The sequence below is a fragment of the Carcharhinus amblyrhynchos genome, chromosome 10 (genome assembly GCF_965287045.1).
Source record: "Carcharhinus amblyrhynchos chromosome 10, sCarAmb.v2.hapA, whole genome shotgun sequence".
NCBI lineage: Eukaryota > Metazoa > Chordata > Chondrichthyes > Carcharhiniformes > Carcharhinidae > Carcharhinus > Carcharhinus amblyrhynchos.
Window position 1 is genome coordinate 88,137,019 of NC_137333.1, and position 19,659 is coordinate 88,156,677.

The window sequence follows — 19,659 nt, forward strand, 5'->3', positions numbered from 1 at the left end:
TTAGAATTAACACATTAGAGGTCTTCTTCCACGGTCAATGTATGAAGACACTTCCTATGCAAACCAGGGTTACATTTTCTCCTTTGCCACAGAAAATGCTGCAGCCTTGGATGAGATGTTAAAGGAGCATGAGCAGAAGGAAGGGATCGCCAAGAAGAATATGGCAGAAATCAACAGCAAGAACGTGGCAGAAAAGTAAGTTCCCTTTCACACACGTTCGCTCAAATCGAGGGTTGCGGTTTGATTTTAACCTCAGCTACCCTGGGATCTGGAGACACTGAGTGGGCTACCCGTTCTGTGCCCATTTAATTTTACTCTGTCAAAATCAGCGATGGGTGATAATTATGCATTTACAATGGGTGTCTGACCTGAACCCACCCCATTCCTATCAGGTGGATCAGATTAAAATCGGGGCTGTTGAATTTTATTGCACAGCAAAAGACCATTCACCCATCACCTGTATACAAGCTGTCGGTGTGAGCTATCCACTTCATCCCAATTCCCGTGTCCTTTTTTCCTACCCCTTTAAACTCTTTTTCTAATATTCATCCATTTCCTGTCAAATGGCTACTATGGACTTTGCTTCCACCATTATTGTACAAAAGTCTGAGGACACGTACCAAATGACTCAAGAACAGCTTCTTCCCTGCTGCCATCAGCCTTTTGAACGGACCTAGCTTGCATTAAGTTGATCTTTCTCCATACCCTAGCTATGACTGTAACACTACACTCTGCACTCTCTCCTTTCCTTCCCTACGAATGGTATGTTTTGTCTGTATAGCGTGCAAGAAACAATACTTTTCACTGTATACTAATACATGTGGCAATAATAAATCAAATCTGATGAGACATTCCGAGACGGATTCTCTCCCCTCCACCTTCCCCCCGGCTGTGGGATTCACTCCTCTTATCCAAACAAACTTCAGCTTCAAACAAATTCTCTCTTTTGTTCTTTCGATAAGTCTGCAAGTCGTTGAGAACTATGTTTTGGACTAATAATGGGCTGGAATTCTTCAGTCTCACACGCCCCACAGCTGCTGCCAGTGAACTTTGTGCTCAGCCAGAACTCCATTCACTGCAGCGCGACCGGAGAATCCCGGCTGCGAGCGAGATCGGAGAATTCCTGCTGTAGAACTTTATTGGGATTGTCCCACTGATGTCGTTGTTCCAAATCAGTCCGAGATTATTTCTGTGGTTGCATGCGGTTGATGGGTTTTTGATAAGAGAAGGGATTAAGGGTTATGGGGAGAGGGCGGGAAAGTGGAACTGAGCCTCGACAGATCAGCCATGATCTTATTGAATGGCGGGGCAGGCTCGAGGGGCTAGATGGCCTACTCCTGCTCCTATTTCTTATGTGCTTTGGTCCTATTGTGGATTAACACATTGTCTGTTTGCTTCTGGGGTCTCTGGGTTCAAATCCAGCCCAGTTTGATGGGATGAAAATCTCATCATTCGGCTGCCTGATACACACACTCTCTTCCACCTTCTTCCATCGGGAAAAAGATACAAAAGTCTGAGGAGAAGAACCAACTGACTCAAGAACAGCTTCTTCCCTGCTGCCATCAGACTTTTGAATGATTTGATTCACTTTTATTTGATTTATTATTGTCACATATATTAACATACAGTGAAAAGTATTGTTGCATGCTATACAGACAAAGCATACCGTTCATAGAGAAAGAAAGGAAAGAGTGCAGAATATAGTGTTACAGTCATAGCCAAGGTGTAGAGAAAAATCAACTTAATACAAGGTAAGTCCATTCAAAAGTCTGATGGCAGCAGGGAAGCTGTTCTTGAGTCAGTTGGTACGTGTCCTCAAACTTTTGTATCTTTTTTCCAGTCGGAAGAAGGTGGAAGAGGGAATGTTCGGGGCCTGCCTCATATTAAGTTGATCTTTCTCTACACTCTAGCTGTGACTGTAACACTATATCCTGCACTCTCTTCTTTCCTTCTCTATGTACGGTATGCTTTGTCTGTATAGCGTACAAGAAACAATACTTTTCACTGTATACTAATATATGTGATAATAATAAATCAAATCAAATCAAATCAAAAGTGAGTTGATGAGCAGGGACTTGCAACAAAACAACCCTGAGAGACCTGAAGGATGGCTCACTCAGAATATGTGATGTCGATGCATTCAGGAATGCTCTTGGGATGAGGGCTCCTCAAGAGAGGAATTCCAGTCTTTTAACTACTTATTCCCCAAACCATCACTGGGTTCTCAATGCATGGGTTTACAATCTTACACAGTGGAAATCTTACCATCTTTCTGCAGAGTGTCTAATATCAGACCCGGCTGTGCTGTTGAATTTAAAGTTTATTTACTAGTGTCACGAATGGGCTTGCATTAACACTGCAATGAAGTTGTGGCACGGTGGCATAGTGGTTAGCACTGCTGCCTCACAACTTCAGGGACCTGGGTTCAATCCCCGGCTTGGGTCACTGTCTGTGCGGAGTCTGCAAGTTCTCCCTGTGTCTGCGTGGGTTTCCTCTGGGTGCTCTGGTTTCCTCCCACAGTCCGAAAGACGTGTTAGTTAGGTGCACTGGCCATGCTAAATCCTCCCTCAGTGTACCTGAACAGGCACCGGAGTGTGGCAACTCAGGGATTTTCACAGTACCCTTATTTGCAGTGTTATGTTAATGTACGCCTACTTGTGACAAATAAATAAACTTTAAAACCTTTAAAATGGTGGCCTCAAATTGGACCAATTTTTTGATTTGCCTTCATTAATAACCATCTCCCTGAGTACATTTAATTTTATGATACAAAAACAGAAAATGCTGGGAAATGTCCGCTCTGACGAAGGGCCATCCAGACTTGAAACGTTGGCTCCATTTTCTCTCCACTGGCACCATGAGACCTGGCCGAGATTTTCCAGAATTTTCTGTTTTTGTTTCAGATTCCAGCATCCACAGTACTTTGCTTTTTGTTTTTATGACACACAACTCTAGTGCACCGGCATCAACTAATCTGAAAGGTGCTGTTGTCCTTCCCAGAATGCGAAGTAAAAGCTCTTTTATTGGAAGGGATCAGTGTAGTCCCTCAATGCTGATGTGTGTAAGCTCCATGCCCTTGTGTTGCCGTGGTGATTCTGCTGCTCGACAAGCTGTTCTGTAAAACATCAGATGGAAACGGAAATGGAAAAGAAACCACTCTTCTCAAGTTTCCTGTTACGGAAGATGCTTCACTTAATATCCGATGGCCTGACTGCCTCGCTAAACTGCGCAGTTAGGGGAGATTTGCCCTTGGTTTGCATTACTCAGAGTAATTACATTACTCGAGGCGGCTTCCGTTTGGGGTCACCGATTGTAATTAAATGTATTCCTGGAGGTTTCATCTCATGACTTTCCCCTACTATTCAGCCATTGGTCAGTCAACACATCCATCCATATGACGCTCTGCATTCCTACGCCAAAGGGGCAAGCACATCGACTGGTTATCCGAATGGATGATGTTTGACTGTCTGCCAAATAGCCTTTTGCTCCCATTTTCAACATTTCTATACCCTGTTCAGAGAAATTTTCAACGTAAATGACAAAAAAAAACCCAATCTTGTCCCAATGGTTTTTCTCCAGGCTTGCACACTCCTGGAGATTGCTCTTCAATTCCTGGAGACTCCAGTCCAATCCTGGAGGGTTGGCGATCGTACTTACTTTACAGACACGTGTCTGGGTTTGTGGCATTTGTTGGGCTCTACTGATCTCAGAACGTTTTCATCCGTTGTGCTTGGATTAACAGAAGCAATCAGGGGCATTTCCAGCAAAATAAACATTGTAGCCGACAAATCCTTAAGTGGACAGACTCTGACCATAGAATCCCTACAGTACAGAAGGGGGCCATTCGACCCATTGAGTTTGTACTGACCACAATCCTGTCCAGGCCCTATTCCTGTAACCCCACACATTTACTCTGCTAATCCTCTGACACTAAGGGGCAATTTAGCATGGCCAATTAACCTAACCCGCACACCTATGGACTGTGGGAGGAAACCGGAGCACCCAGAGGAAACCCACGCAGACACAGGGAGAATGTGCAAACACCACACAGACAGTGACCTGAGGCCGGAATTGAACCCAGGACCTTGGCGCTGAGAGGCAGCGGTGCTAACCACATATTCGAACAAAATGAACCGTTGTAAATAAAACCTCAGTGCCTATCTCAAAATAATGGACAGAGAAATGTCCTCCAAATACCGCAAGTGTTTGTCTAAATAATCATTAGGCTTAGATGCCTTGGTAAACTAAACTTATCTAGGATCACTTCCTTCTCTCAAAAGCAGCATTTATAATAAAGTGATTTTCCATTGGAACAGGAGTAGGCCATTCAGCCCCTCAAGCCCACTTCTCCATTCAATAAGATCATGGCTGATCTGTGGCCTAACTGTTACACTGCCCACATTTGAGCTCAGAACTTCCCAGCATTTTAAATCCTGCTCTTTTTAAATCCAAGCTGTAAATGGAGTATAGGGTTTGGATATCAAATGATCACTGGGAAAGTCGGAGGTTGCTGTGAATGCACTAGCAGTGCTACTGTTTAAAACTTAAATTGCAGAAGGGAAAGCTGGATTTTCACCTCTAAGTGCCCCCTCAATCACTTTGCAAGAAGCGAGGAGCCTCGCTGGCTAGCTGGGCATCTGGAAAACTTTGATGACCTTGACCTTTTTCCCCCCCACTCCCCAGATCTCTTCTCCGGCACACGTCCTGCATGTGAGCTGAATAATTCCATCCTGTCACACACTCAGTGGGAAGCCCGAAGAGTCAATGTAAACAGACAAGAAAACATCTGTTAGGCAACGTTGGAACTTTAGCTCAATCTGACAGAATGACGGTGAGCTGGCCAGCTCCCTCCGCCAACTCACGTAAATTTGCAACATCTTACAAACAGCCCAGAGATGGGGGGGGTGGGGGGGGGTCACGTTAACTTTTCCTTCGTGGATTGGTTCATTCTTTTTCTCTTTAACACCAACGTGCCTATTTTCTGAAGGAATATCTTCGAGCGGGATCTTGACCCAGGATGTCAGCAGCAGTATTTTTAGCGCCATTAATCATTGGGCATGTCACTAATCGCCCACCTCAAGCATGGTGCCTGAAAACTAAATGGATGGCTTCCTGTCCAAGTGTCACAAGTGACCTTGGTGCTGGGCGCAGGCGTGTGGGTTACTTGGGACAGAATGGAAATTTGTACCGAGTGGCTGTCAGCAATTCCCTTGTATAGATTACTAGATGCACGCGCACTTAGGTGGAGCAGTCAGAATATGCAACACTAATAGATCCCGTTTCCATTCATTACGATTAGTTACTGAGCCTTTCTAAATAGTACAATGAAGGTCTTTGTGTGTGATTGTGTGCCTTGCAGCAAGTGGTGCACTAAACTCAGTGTCTTATTCATTTAAAGCTCTCAGCGGTTGGATCACCTTTATAATGGCATGTTGTTCACCGTCTAGTTGCCTCGAGCTGGCACAGTGGCATAGTGGTTAGCACGGCTACCTTACAGCAGCAGCAGGGACCTGGGTCCAATCCTGGCCTTGGGTGGCTGTCTGTGTGGAGTCTGCACGTTCTCCCCGTAACTGAGTGGGTTTCCTCCGGATATTCCGGTTTCCTCCCACAGTCCGAAAGACGTGCTGGTTAGGTTGATTGGCCATGCAAAAATTGCCTCTTGGTGTCAGGGAGACTAGCAGGGTAAATATGTGGGGGTATGAGGCTAGGGTCTGGGTGGGATTGTTGTTGGTGCAGACTCAGTGTGTTGTTTGGCTACCTTCTGCACTGTATGGATTCCATAATTCCCAATCATTCTGAAAGTTGACATCAAAACCAAAACAAAATGGATAGCCAGTCGATTTTAGGAAGCTGTTTAACTCCTGACCCAATGATGACATCAGCACTCATTGCTTTATCAACATTGAAAAAACATTGACCTAGATTCAGTCTAAAGTCTTGCTGGTTAAGTGGATTGGCCATGCTAAATAGCCCCTTAGTGTCAGAGGGACTAGCAGGGGATATATGTGAGGTTACTTGGAAAGGGCTTGGGTGGGATTGTTTTTGGTACAGGCTGAATGGGCCGAATGGCCTCCTTTGGCACTGTGGGGGTTCTACAGACTCTATTTGATGATCCTATCCTGCTTACCGGACTCAGATCAAGTTCTTTACCTGTTTACTTTAGAAGAAGCTTGTTATCATTTAGTCATTTCCTGGCTACGTAAAGTGAAGCAAATGTTTCTGATGTTTTTTTGTGACTACTCCATTTTAGAGTGGCTCTAGCTGGTGACGTATCCTTCATATTTATTTAGTGGAATCTTTGACTGATGCTCCCTCAGTAGTCTGCAGATTACTGTCCTGTTCCTGGCTGGTCCTTTTATACTGAATCACTGAAACGAATAATGCCATGTCTTTTCACCATTCAAACCTCAGCAATTTGTCTTTCTTACTCATAGTTTCAGACACGTCTGTTGCATTTTTTCGATAGCCGCCTTTTTGATCGTTGACCATTCAGAATACAGAAATACTCATTCACTGGAAAATTAATTTGGGTCATTATTGATTGATAGCCTGGGCTACCCGTCCTACTTTGGGGAAATGAAGAGAAGAATGTTTAAAACAAGATTTAAGAAATAAGATAAGGAATATGTTTTCATGGAATAATGAACTGAAATATTCACCCCCTTGGACCGAATGAAATAGTTCTGAAAATCAGACCACAAAAATATTTCAGTCAAGTAATTTATTAGAAGCATTTCTTATATCCAATGGATTTGCAGATTCGATGGGGTCTTTTAAGAGACTTTCAGATAAGTACATGGAACTTAGTAAGATAGAGGGTTATAGGTATGCCTAGTAATCTAGGGACATGTTCGGCACAATACAAGGGCCTGTATTGTGCTGTAGTTTTTCTATGTTTCTACTTCATTCAGCGATTCACTCCTTCACGGGCTTTTCACACAATTATTTTAATTAGCAATTTTGATCCCACAGACATGAATCACCAAGGGCAGGGTTTTACCATCATTCCCGCTGGCGGGATGTCCTGGTCCCACCGATGGCAACCCCCCCAACCTGCCCCTGCCCCTGCCCCGCCGTGGGACTCCCCGGCAGCAGAGGGTGTAAACATTGGGAAGCTCAATGGCAGCGGCGGGACTGAAAGATCTCACTGCTGGCCGATGGTGGGTCACCTCTGCCACTGCGAAACCCAGCATGGGGGAGGGAGGGGGTGTGGAAAATCACACCCAAGAGCTAAATTCTCACAAATTAAACTCCAGAATTTAATTGACAAAAAAATATTCTCACGATGAATTGACTTTGCCTTGCTTTGCTTTGTTTTACTCTAGTTTAATTAGATTTACAATTTCTGCTATATAGAAACATAGAAACTAGAAGCAGGAGGAGGCCATTTGGCCCTTCGAGCTTGCTCTGCCATTCACGGCTTATCATCAAATTCAATATTCTGATCATGTCTCCCCCCTCCCCCCCTCCATATTCCTTAATCTCTTTAGCCCCAAGAGGGCGGCAGGGTGGCACAGTGGTTAGCAATGCTCTCTTACAGTACCAGGGACCAGGGTTCGATTCCTGGCTTGGGTCACCGTCTCTGTGGAGTCTGCACATTCTCCTCATGTCTACGTGGGTTTCCTCCGGGTGCTCCAGTTTCCCCTCGCAGTCTGAAAAATGAGCTAATTGGGTGCATCGGCCAAGCTAAATTCTCCCTCAGTGTTCCTGAACAGGTGCTGGAGTGTGGCAACTCGGGGATTTTCACAGTAACTTCATCGCAGTGTTAATGTGAGCCTATTTGTGATCAATAAATAAACTTATAACTTTAAAACATTAGCTACAATAGAAACACAGACAGTTTCTACTAATCATTCTCCACATTCTGAGTGTCACTCCCAAAAAATCTTCAGGATCAAAGTCTACCGGGTGGGATTCTTGCAGTGTGGTTCTTGGCAGTGGGAGGCAACCTGCAAATATCCACCAGAATCTTACATTCCCGCTGTTGTCAATGGGGCTTCCCACTGAATCCACCCCATGGCAGGGGCAGGACCGGATCCCATCAGTGGGAATGGCGGTAAAGTCCCACCCTACATCTACATATATTCCCTCAATGTTCGTTTACACCCTGAATACTTTATCATCACTGTGAAAAGGAACATTCTCATTCTGTACATTTTCTGCGTCGCTCTCTGCACTTTCACCGTTTGTTGGAATAATAAGGGTACCATCTTACCGGCCAATCAAGCCACGTTCCCGCTGCAGCGAGGTCAGAGAATTTGGCGTCCAGCCGAATCTCCGTTCACTGCAGCTGGATGGGAAAATCCCACCGGTGTGAACGGTGATATGATTCTGGCCAAAGTGTTTTATGATTGATCACGTTAGAAGTTCTTCCTTCTTGTGTCAAAGTAAAGAGAATCTTTGTTGACCTATCAACTTCTAGTCACTACACTTTCCCTGGCTCTGTGCCCCTCCTATTGTTTTCCCTCACCAAATGATAATGTGTAATGTAAATATGAGGAAAAATGTGAAAGGAAGTTGCGGATTTATGATGTAGGTTTGTTGCATTCTTCCTTGGAATGTATAGATAAGGCTGGTTAAAACAAGTCTGAGTTACAGTGCCAGTGGGAACCCAGAGTAGTCAGGACCAAGGAAACTCCTACAAGGAGGCCAAAGGAACCAATCCCACCACCCCACGCCCCCCCGCCCCTCTTGATGAATATGGTTTAATGTCAACTCCCCTATAACAAACCTTGTTCCAAGCTACCATCCTAACAAGAGATTGGTCAAAGGGTCTCGGAGCAGTTAGCCTATATCTGTGTATATGAGTTTGAATATTATAAAATTGATGTTCAGTTGGACAATGGTCATATCAATGTCAAGTTCTATTCAAGAAGCCTCTTCCCCTCAGCAAGATCCCTGTCTAGATTTCCCTCGTGCTCAGAACCAAATCTATTGGAATTTACTTTACTGATGATGCTAACAGATTTCTCCTCTCCCTCATCTTGTCGACAGGTTTGGTCCATTGTTAACCATTCCCAAGCTATGCAAACACCATCATGTCCACACTGTGCAGACCTCAGCGACCCTGCTGGGATCCAGCTGTACGAGATGCAGTCAGAAGAAGTGGCCGGAGCTTCTGCTGAATCCGAGTGCCCGAAATTCCACGAAAGCTGTGAAAGCGGGATCGCGGAACAGTCGGAACAGTGAGATCACCATCTTATCCATCGGCAGGTAAAGAGCTGCAGTGAGCACTGTTCCAGAGAATATCGATGGATTCTTCACCGCGTGACTGTTACTCAATTGTACATTATGCCACAGTAGAGATTCAATTCATCCAATAAATGTTCACCATGTTGATTTCAATTTTACATCACATTTTGTAGCCAAACTGGCCTGTGCTCCGCACAAGTTTCACACAATCATAGAATCCTTACACTGTTCGCAATGAGTCCGCACTGTCAACAATCCCACCCAGCCCTGTCGCCATAACCCCAAGTATTTACCCTGCTAATCACCCTGACACAAAGGGGAAATTTATCAAGGCTTAATCCACATAACCCGCACAGGATGGGGGTGGGCAGGATGGGCAGAGGGGCCATGGTGCCCTGTATAATTCAGCCCCTCAGAGTGTGAGTGACAGGATGGAGTCCATTTGTCTTATGACTGAGGACACCATTTACTTTCCAAACTCGTTTGTCCCAAGCGCTCCACTTTGGACTGATTACATTAAGTCGTCATCAAAAACCCCCTTGTTCCTGAGGACAATACATTAAATGCCAGAATTATGCTGACTGGACACACTAGGTAATTTTGTCTCCTAGAAGGTAATAAGACCTTTCTTATTGGAATTAGGTCATTTTCTGTTCACAGGAAGTTTTATTTATATATTTTCAGTAAAACAAGCTTGGAAGATTTTTTTGCATGATTTCTCACTTGTAACAGTGTATTTGTCTAGATCATTTGAATTTCTGACAAATAGAATCATAATTAAATAACATGAATTCTAAGTGGTACTCCTGAAATCAGTTTGTGATTCAAGAGAAGAGGTTCCAAGTTCTCAATCTTTTTTTTAATTGTTCCAGGTTTCGAGTTGCTCAAATTCCTGAACAGAAACAGAATTTAATTGATGAGATCATTCTGCCTGCGACAAAGGACACTGATTCAATGGAAACTACCTGTGATGAGCAGGTGGATCGTAAATCCCTGCTGGGCAGTGTCTCGATAAAATGCCCAAAATACTCAGCCAGTCAGCAAGAGGTAAGAAGAGAGATGCACTGACGTGTTTCACATCCGCAGATGCACTAAATGTACAACCCCAGCATGCCTGGGTCCATTTCTGTAATATCAATTCTCGGCTTAGTACACTCTTCACCCACTTGTTCTTTGAGGGATCTTCTTGTTCCGTTTGTTGTCAAGGTATCCACCTTTCCGAGCTGGCAAAGAGGATATAAAACTGGCTCGGTCAAAGAGGACAGAGGGTAGCCATGGAAGGGTGCGTTTCTGAATGGAGGGCTGTGACAAGTAGTGTTCCTCAGGGATCAGTGCTGGGGCCTTTGCTGTTTGTAATATATAAATGATTTGGAGGAAAATGTAACTGGATTGATTAGTAAGTTTGCGGACGACACAAAGGTTGGTGGATTTGCGGATAGTGATGAGGACCATCAGAAGATGCAGCAAGATATAGATCAGTTGGAGACCTGGGCGGAGAGATGGCAGATGGAGTTTAACCCGGATAAATCTGAGGTAATGTGTTTTGGAAGGTTTAATACGGAAAGGAAATATACAGTAAATTGCAGAACCCTTAAGAGTATTGATAGGCAGAGGGATCTGGGTATACAGGTACACAGGTCATTGAAAGTGGCAACGCAGGTAGAGAAGGTAGTCAAGAAGGCAGACAGCATGCTTGCCTTCGTCAGCCTGGGGTATTGAGTTTAAAAATTGGCAAGTCATGTTGCAGCTTTATAGAACCTTCGTTAGGCTGCACTTGGAATATAGTGTTCAATTCTGGTCGCCACACTACCAGAAGGATGTGGAGGCTTTGGAGAGGGTACAGAAAAGATTTACCAGGATGTTGCCTGATATGGAGGGCATTAGCTATGAGGAGAGGATGGAAAAACTTGGTTTGTTCTCACTGGAGCGATGGAGGTTGAGGGGAGACCTGATAGGTGTCTACAAGATTATGAGAGGTATGGACAAAGTGGATAGTCAGAAGCTTTGTCTCAGGGTGGAAAAGGGCACAGGTTTAAGGTACGAAGGGCAAGGTTTAAAGGAGATGTACGAGGCAGATTTTTTACATGGAGAGTTGTGGGTGTCTAGAACTCGTTGCCGGGGGAGGTAGTGGAAGTGGATACAGTAGTGACTTTTAAGGGGCGTCTTGACAAGTACATGAATGAGATGGGAATAGAGGGATATGGTTCCTGGAAGGGTAGGGGATTTTAATTAAGTTGGGTAGCATGGTCGGTGCAGGCTTGGAGGGCCTAAGGCCCTGTTCCTGTGCTGTAATTTTCTTTGTTCTTTGTTGTCCATCGATTGTAAATAGACAAAGAGCAGGAATAGGGATGTAGGAGCATGGGCAAACCCACAGCCCCTCATGGGGGTGGTGATTTAATTGGTGGTGATGTCGATGGTCTAGTAATCCAGAGACCAGCTAATGATCTGAGGCTAATGATCTGTGGGTTCAAATCCCACCATAGTGGCTACAATACAAAGTGAGTCTGAATAATGGTGACCATGACAACTATCTGGTTCACTCATGTCCTTTTGGGAAAATAATCTGTTTTTCTTACCTGGTCTGGCCTACATGAGACTCCAGAGCCACAGCAAAGTGTTTGATTCTCAACTGTCCTCTGAAATGGTCTAGCAAACCACTCAGTCCAAGGGCAATTAGGGATGGGCAAATATCAGGGGGAAAAAAAGTTGAGAACAGGTCAACTGAGAAGTTCAAATCTCAGACTGATTGTTCGTAGTTAGGCAAGAATAATAATGGTTATTAAACTAAGGTGGGGAGGCGATGGCCTAGTGGTATTATCACTAGACTATTAATGCCAAAAACTCAGCTATTATTCTGGGGACCCAGATATGAATCCCACCATGGCAGATAGAGTCATAGAGGTTACAGCATGGAAACAGGCCCTTTGGCCCAACTTGACCATGCTCCCCTTTTTTTTTAAACCCTTAAGCTAATCCCAATTGCCCACATTTGGCCCATTATGTCTCTATAGCCATCTTACCTACGTAACTGTCTAAATGCTTTTTAAAAGACAAAATTGTACCTGCCTCTAATACTACCTCTGGCAGTTTGTTCCAGACACTCACCACTCTCTGTGTGAAAAAAATCGCCCCTCTGGACACTTTTGTTTCTCTCCCCGCTCACCTTAAACCTATGCCCTCTTGTTTTAAACTTCCCTACCTTTGGGTAAAGATATTGACTATCTAGTTCATCTGTGCCCCTCATTATCTAAGATCACCCGTCAGCCTCCTATGCTCCAGAGAAAAAGTTCCAGTCTACCTAGCCTCTCCTTATAACTCAAACCACCATGCCCTGGCAGCATCCTACTAAATCTTTTCTGCACTCGTCCTAGTTTAATAATATCCTTTCTATAATAGGGTGACCAGAACTGTACACAGTATTCCAAGTGTGGCCTTACCAATGTCTTGTACAACTTCAACAAGACACCCCAACTCCTGTATTCAATGTTCTGACCAAGCGTGCCGAATGCCTTCTTCACCACTCTGTCTTCCTGTGAGTCCACTTACAAGGAGTTATGAACATGTACCCCTAGATGGTGGAATTTTAATTCAATAAAAAATATCTGAAGTTAAAAATCTACTGAAGACCATGAAACCATTGCCAGTTGTCGAGAAAACCCATCTGATTCACTAATGGCCTTTAGGGAAGGAAATCTGCCGTCTTTACCTTGTCTGGCCTACATGTGACTCCAGAGCCACAACAATGTGGTTGACTCTCAACTGCCCTCCAAAGACAACTAGGGATTGGCTGGCCAGCATTTATTGTCCACGATGCCCATGTCCCACAAATGAATAAAAAAATGTTTGAGTTTGAGTGGTGATTAAATTTAAATGCAGCAAACTTGTTGCATACTGTGGGATGCTCTCACCTTGAAAAATTCAAAGATATTTTGGGAGGTTATTTTAATTCATTCTTTGGATGTGAGCACTGTTAGAAAGCATTTATTGCCAATCCCTAATTATCTTTGAGAAGCTGATGAGTTACAGCCATGCTGCTGCAGTCCCTGTGGTGTAGGTACAGTGCAGTTGGGATTTGAGGATTTCAACCCAGTGACCATGAAGGAACACTGATTTATTTCCAAGTCAGTATGGTTTGTGACCTACATAGAAACTGGGAGCTGGAGTAGGCTCTCAGGACTTCAGCACACAGTCCCGGAAACGTCATGAATAGAGAGGATAGTAACAGATCTCAAGTGGACATGAACAGAGTGGTGAAATCGACAGATACGTGGCAGGGGAATTTGGATGCAGAGATGTGTCAAGTAAACAAGGTTATTAGGAAGAAGAAAGACCAACAAACACACATGGTGGCACAGTGGTCAGCACTTCTGCCTCACAGCGCCAGGGACCTGGGTTCAATTCCAGCCTCTGGTGACTGTCTGTGTACATTCTACCTGTGTCTGCATGGGTTTCGTCCGGTACTCTGGTTTCCTCCCACAGTCCAAACATGTGCAGGCTAGATGGATTGGCCATGCTAAATTGACCCTAGTGTCAGGGGGACTAACAGAGTAAACATGCACGGTTATGGGATAGGGCCCACATGGGATTGTTGTTGGTGTGGGCTCGATGGGCCGAATGGCCTCCTTCTGCACTGAAGGGATTCTCTGATTCTATGAAAAGAATGTAATTTTAACGGGAGCGCAGGAATTTATAGACTTGGGGGGTCTGTACGTTCACAAGTCTTTCAAGATGGCAGGACAAGTTGAGAAGCCTGTTTTTTATTAAGTGTAGATGAGACCACAGTTCAAAGATGTGCGGGTTAGGTTGATTGGCCATGCTAAAAAAAAAGGCCCCTTAGAGTCCTGAGCAGCTGAGGTTAGAAGGATTAGCAGGTGAATATGTAGAGATATGGGAGTAGGGCCTGGGTGGGATTGTGGTCGGTGCAGACTCGATGGGCCGAAGGGCTTCCTTCTGCACTGTAGGGTTTCTATGATTTCTATCTGTGGTTTTGTAAATAGAAGTATAAAATACAAAAGCAAAGCTGTTAAGTTAAACCAATGCAAGATAAACTGGTCCCAGCTGGAATATTGTACTCAATCCTGGGCAACACTGCTGGGAGGAAGTCAAGGCCTTGGAGAGGAAACTGGAAAGAACCCAGGGATGCAGGATTTCAGTTTTTAGTGTGAAGAGTCTGGAGAAGTTGGGATTATTCTCCTTGGAACCAAGCCGATTAAGGAGAGATATGTTCCAAATTTTATAAGGTTTTCAAAGAGTAAATGACTTGAAAGCATTCCGACTGGCAGAAGGTCAGTAACCAGAGGACCTAGATTTAAGGTGATTGGCAGAAGCAGCAGAGGTACAAAAAGTCATTTACGTTGTGACTTTTTAATGATCTAAAATGCTTTCCCTGAAAGGGTGGTGGAGGATGATTCAGTAATAACTCTCGAAAGGGAATTGGATAAATATTTGGAAGAGGAAAGATTTTTGGGTTTGGGGAAGGAGTAGGAGGTTGAGACTAATTGGACAGGCACGATGAGCAGATTGACCTGGTTCTGCACTGTATCATTCGATGATATAAGCTCATATTTCCATACAGCCCTAAGGAGGCCTTTAGACTGAGATATTAACTGCTTAAGCGACCGCTAAACATCCCAATGCACTAACTGAAGGAAAGCAATTGGATATCCTGGTCACCACTCAACCTGCACTAACCACCAGAAAACAAATAAACTGCTTGTTCTGTTTTGTGGGACCTTATGTGCAACAGCATGGTAGCACGGTGGCTAGCACTGCTACCTCACAGCGCCAGGGACCTGGGTTCGATTCTGCTTTTGTCTGTATGGAGTCTGCATCTTCTCCCCGTGTCTGCATGGGTTTCCTCTGGGAGCTCGGATTTCCTCCCACAATCCAAAGATGTGCGGGTTAGGTGGATTGGCCATGCAAAATCACCCCTTAGTGTCCCACCTGTGTAGGTTAGAGGGATTAGCCACGGTAGATGTATGGAGTTACATGGATAGGGCAAGGAGAGGGCCTGAGTAAGATATTCTGTCTGAGAATCAGTGCAGACTTGATGGAGCGAATGGCCTCTTCTGCACCATATGAGTTCTAAGATTCTAAATTTATTTCTTCATTGAGGAAGTGTTGCCTTGTTATGCTATGGAAATGCTAACGCTTTAAGCTGTTGACAATACTTATCTGCCTTATCTTACATTGTAGTTTACAGTAGATTGGAAATTATGCAAATGTTAACCCATTAGGAAGTGATTCATGTTGTGTGCCTTTGTCAATGCTGGTGACACATCAGATCTCATTTCCTGCTCTTTCACATTCCTTTCAATATGTTTCCTCTTCAGTATGTTTTGACCTCTTAAAAATGTTGTAATCTCCTTAATTCTGGTGGCCAATAGTGGTGTTACATTCTATATTGTGTGGGGAGGTGATGGCTTAGTGGTGTTATCGCTAGGCTATTAATCCAGAAACCCAGCTAATGTTCTGGGGACCCGGGTTCAAATCCCACCAGATGGTGGAATTTTAATTTAATAAAAAAACTGTCTGGAATTAAGAATCTACTGATGACCATGAAACCATTGTCGATTGTCAGAAAAACCCATCTGGTTCACTAATGTCCTTTAGGGAAGGAGATCTGCCGTCCTTACCTGGTCTGGCCTACATGTGACTCCAGGGCCACAGCAATGTGTTTAACTCTCAACTGCCCCTCAAGGGCAACTAGGGATGGTTAATAAATGCTGGCCAGTCAGCGATGCCCATGTCCCACGAATGAATTTAAAAAATCCAAATTTCTCTCCTTCCCACTTCAGGAAGCTCCCCCTGAGGCAGGAATGTATTAGGGAGCCATCCTGATGTGACTGGGTTTCCTGCGGGTGCTCCGGTTTCCTCCCACAGTCCAAAGATCTGCAGGTTAGGTGCATTGGTCATGCTAAATTGCCCCTTAGTGTCAGGGGGACTAGCTAGGGCAAATACATGGGATGATGGGGATAGGGCCTCGGTGCGACTGTGGCTGGTGCAGACTTGATGGGCTGAATGGCCTCCTTCTGCACTGCAGGGATTCTGTGACTCCATCCTATCTCCTCAGCTGTCTTGTTCCCAACCCCGTGTCCACAGGCGACTTCAGTCTATGCCTGGATGTTGAGTGTAGTAACTTAATCACGGCATCATCATATCCAAACTGACAGGAAGCTTTTCCAAGCTGAGTATATTTTTGCAAATACTGCTTCAACTATTCAACCAGTGCCAGCCTTAATCTAGAGACGGGAACACAGAAAGAAAAACACAGAGAAATCTATTATTAATGTCCAGTGGGATATGATAATTTTCTAAACTAAACATCCATTGCACGCATGCTGAATCTTTGTAATCTTTTGATGAAGGCAGGTTCGCTTAATGACTTAAGCGCTGACTTGCTGCTTTCTTTATTTTTCTTCTAAAGCTTGTGTGTTTTTTATTTAATTTCCAATACTGTTACCGTTATTTGTCTATTCCCCTGAGCAAAGAGTTCTGTGTTCAATTTTTAGCCCTTGTACGCTTCCTGTGATGTCTTATTTGAGCAGATTGTATAATCCTCAATGTATCCAATGATTGCTGTCCCGTCCACCACCCCCGCACGCTCCGTTATTTTAAATGAAGCTGCTGTCAAATGGAATGTTTGTACCAGGAATTGCTGTTAGTTTGCAGTTCTGGGAAGTAAACAAAAGATGTCATGGAAATCCAAATAGCCAAAATCAGATGAGGAGAGGGGACAAATCTCAATTGAGTTAGTGGAAGTTAAAGTTTATTTATTAGCGTCACAAGTAGGCTGACATTAATGAAGTTACTGTAAAAATCCTTTAGTTGCCACACTTCTGCGCTTGTTTGGGTACACTGAGGGAGAATTTAGCATGGCCAGCACACCTAACCAGCACGTCTTTTGGGCTCTGGGAGGAAACCAGAGCACCCGGGAGAAACCCAGCAGAGAACAGGGAGAACATGCAGACTCCGCACAGGCAGTGACCCAAGCTGGGAATCAAACCCTGGTCTCTGGCACTTTGAGGCAGTAGTGCTAACTACTGTGCCACACCGAAGTACTGATCTGTTGTGGAGTGAAGTCCTCAAATTGCCTAAATATCCTGAAATACCAGGAGATTTTTTTAAAAAGCAGAATCTGCTGAGTTTTGTCACCATAAAATAGCACAATTTAAATAAATGGAAAGGCGGTAATGATGAACTGAATAACTTCAGTTCTGGAGCTTAGACCCTGCCTTGCTGAACATTATTATTTATTATTCCAGGCACATAGACCTCTTTCACCTTCTTAAACAAGTCTTTCCTTCCACTTTCATCTAATTGTGGTTGATAGGTTCAGGCAAGTATTTAAAGTGAGAAATGAGGGGCCAGATTTCCAATGGTCTTGGAGGCAGGGCCAGGAAAATCCCACTGGAGAGCAATGTGTCAGCTTTCCGGCCTTCTCCCACCTCCAAGCCCTTTTCGAGGAGGCTGGGTCAAAGGGCAGTGGCAACCTGTCCGCAAGTCATTAACTGAAACAGAACAGGCCCCTCGTCCACAACAGCTGGAATTTTCCAGTTGGCAGATAGGCCACTCAATTTGACCAAAAGATGGCCGGTGAAAGGTGGCATAGGCCACCCAACAATTTGACCAAAGGTGAAAGGAAGCATCCTCCAGCACTCCAGAATATTTTAAAGTCATCTCCCCACACGCCATTCTGTTGCCTGCGTGGAAATGTGGCTGTCCATTGTGACCACATGCCACTCTGTGGAGGGACATTTTAGCAATCTGGCAGCTGTAGCCATTTTTATTTACAACAGAAAGGCTGCCTCTGTCTTGAGAAGTCCGCCTCTCTCTCCCCGAGCTCTTCATATCAGAAGGTCCCATATTGGCAGCCCAGCCACCATCATTAATTGAAGGGCGATTGTGGCCTCTGACCATTAGTGGGCTGATGGTCGGGTGACTGTTTCCAACACAATCGGAATCCGCATTTAATACCGCCCTCAGCACCCTGACCCCAAAACAAAAGCCCTTCCTGGGGAATTACTTACACCCGAGAGAAAGTGATGTGAAGCTACAACTTTCTTTGAATACTAATGAGGAAGTTAAGGTGCATCATCGCATTTTCAAAACTGCTTAGATCTTCAAATGAAAAGTGCAAAGGCCTGAATTTTTTTTTTGTGGATGTGCAGCATAATGACTTTAGGACATTTCAGGTCATAGTCATAGAGGTTTATAGCATGGAAACAGGCCCTTCAGCTCAACTTGTCCATGCTGCCTAGTTTTTACTATTAAGCCAGTCCCAATTGCTTGCATTTGGCCCATATCCCTCTATACCATTGTACCCATGTAACTGTCTAAATACTTTTTAAAAGACAAAATTGTACCCGCCTCACTATTACCTCTGGCAGCTCATTCCAGACACTCACCACCCTCTGGACAATTTTGTATCTCTCTCCTCTAACCTTAAACCTATGCCCTCTAGTTTTAGACACCCCTGCCTTCGGGAAAAGATGTTGACTATCTATGCCCCTCATTATTTTATAGACGTCTATAAGATCACTCCTAAGCCTCCTACGCTCCATGGAAAAAAATCCGAGTCTATCCAGCTTCCTCTTGTAACTCAAACCATCAAGTTCCAGTAGCATCCTAATAAATCTTTTTTGCACTCTTTCTAGTTTAATCATATCCTTTCTATAATAGGGTGACCAGAATTGCACACAGTATTCCAAGTGTGGCCTTACCAATGTCTTGTACAACTTCAACAAGACATTCCAACTCGTGTATTCAGTGTTCTGACCATTGAAACTAAGAATGCCGAATGCCTTCTTCACCACCCTGTCCACCTGTGACTCCACTTTCAGGGAGCTAGGAACGTGTACCCCTAGATCTCTTTGTTCTGTAATTCTTTCCAATGCCCTACCATTAACTGAGTTAAAGGTGGGTGACTACTCTTAGTCTGAAGGTTTAGTTAAATGTTGTTTCTTGAATAATTATTTTCACACAGAATTCTTTCACTGAAAAGGTAATTTGTTACTTAAAGCATGCACACTTGCTTTCTGTCTCGTATTGTTTTCTGTTAAGGGAGGGGCTTTTTTCCAAACCTGGAACTCTTTAAGGATGTTTAAGCTATCCTTTTGAAATGAGAAGGCATGACTAAGATTACTTAATCCTTGCTACATTGTTTTACTTATTTTTAAAAATCTATTGCCACAAATCCTGTCTTTGTTCCAACCTGGGACCTTTCATTACAGTCTAAGGAATTAAAACAGGCAGTTGACTGTAAGATGTTCTCTCACATAATAATTATCCAAAGTGTAAGTGGTAGCTGAAAATAGACTGAGAGTCTAGGAATTCTCCTTTGAACCTGCAAATTCCAACCTGCAGTAACTTTAACCCCAAATTAAGTTATTGATATCTCGAAAGTAATGGATGTTCACATATTGAAAGAGGTCAATAGGCAAGTTATCAATAATTTCTGTTTGCCAT

At 44.0% G+C, this 19,659-nt stretch overlaps 1 protein-coding gene across 1 annotated transcript in view; it reads left to right on the plus strand.

The window, feature by feature from the left end:
* Window positions 1-19,659, plus strand: part of relt (RELT TNF receptor) — an 89,994-nt gene that overhangs the window by 65,843 nt on the left and 4,492 nt on the right. The window contains exons 8-10 of the mRNA XM_080197537.1: window positions 93-195; window positions 8,995-9,213; window positions 10,065-10,239. Coding sequence (XP_080053663.1) covers window positions 93-195; window positions 8,995-9,213; window positions 10,065-10,239 — 497 coding nt within the window. The remainder of the gene's footprint in view (window positions 1-92; window positions 196-8,994; window positions 9,214-10,064; window positions 10,240-19,659) is intronic.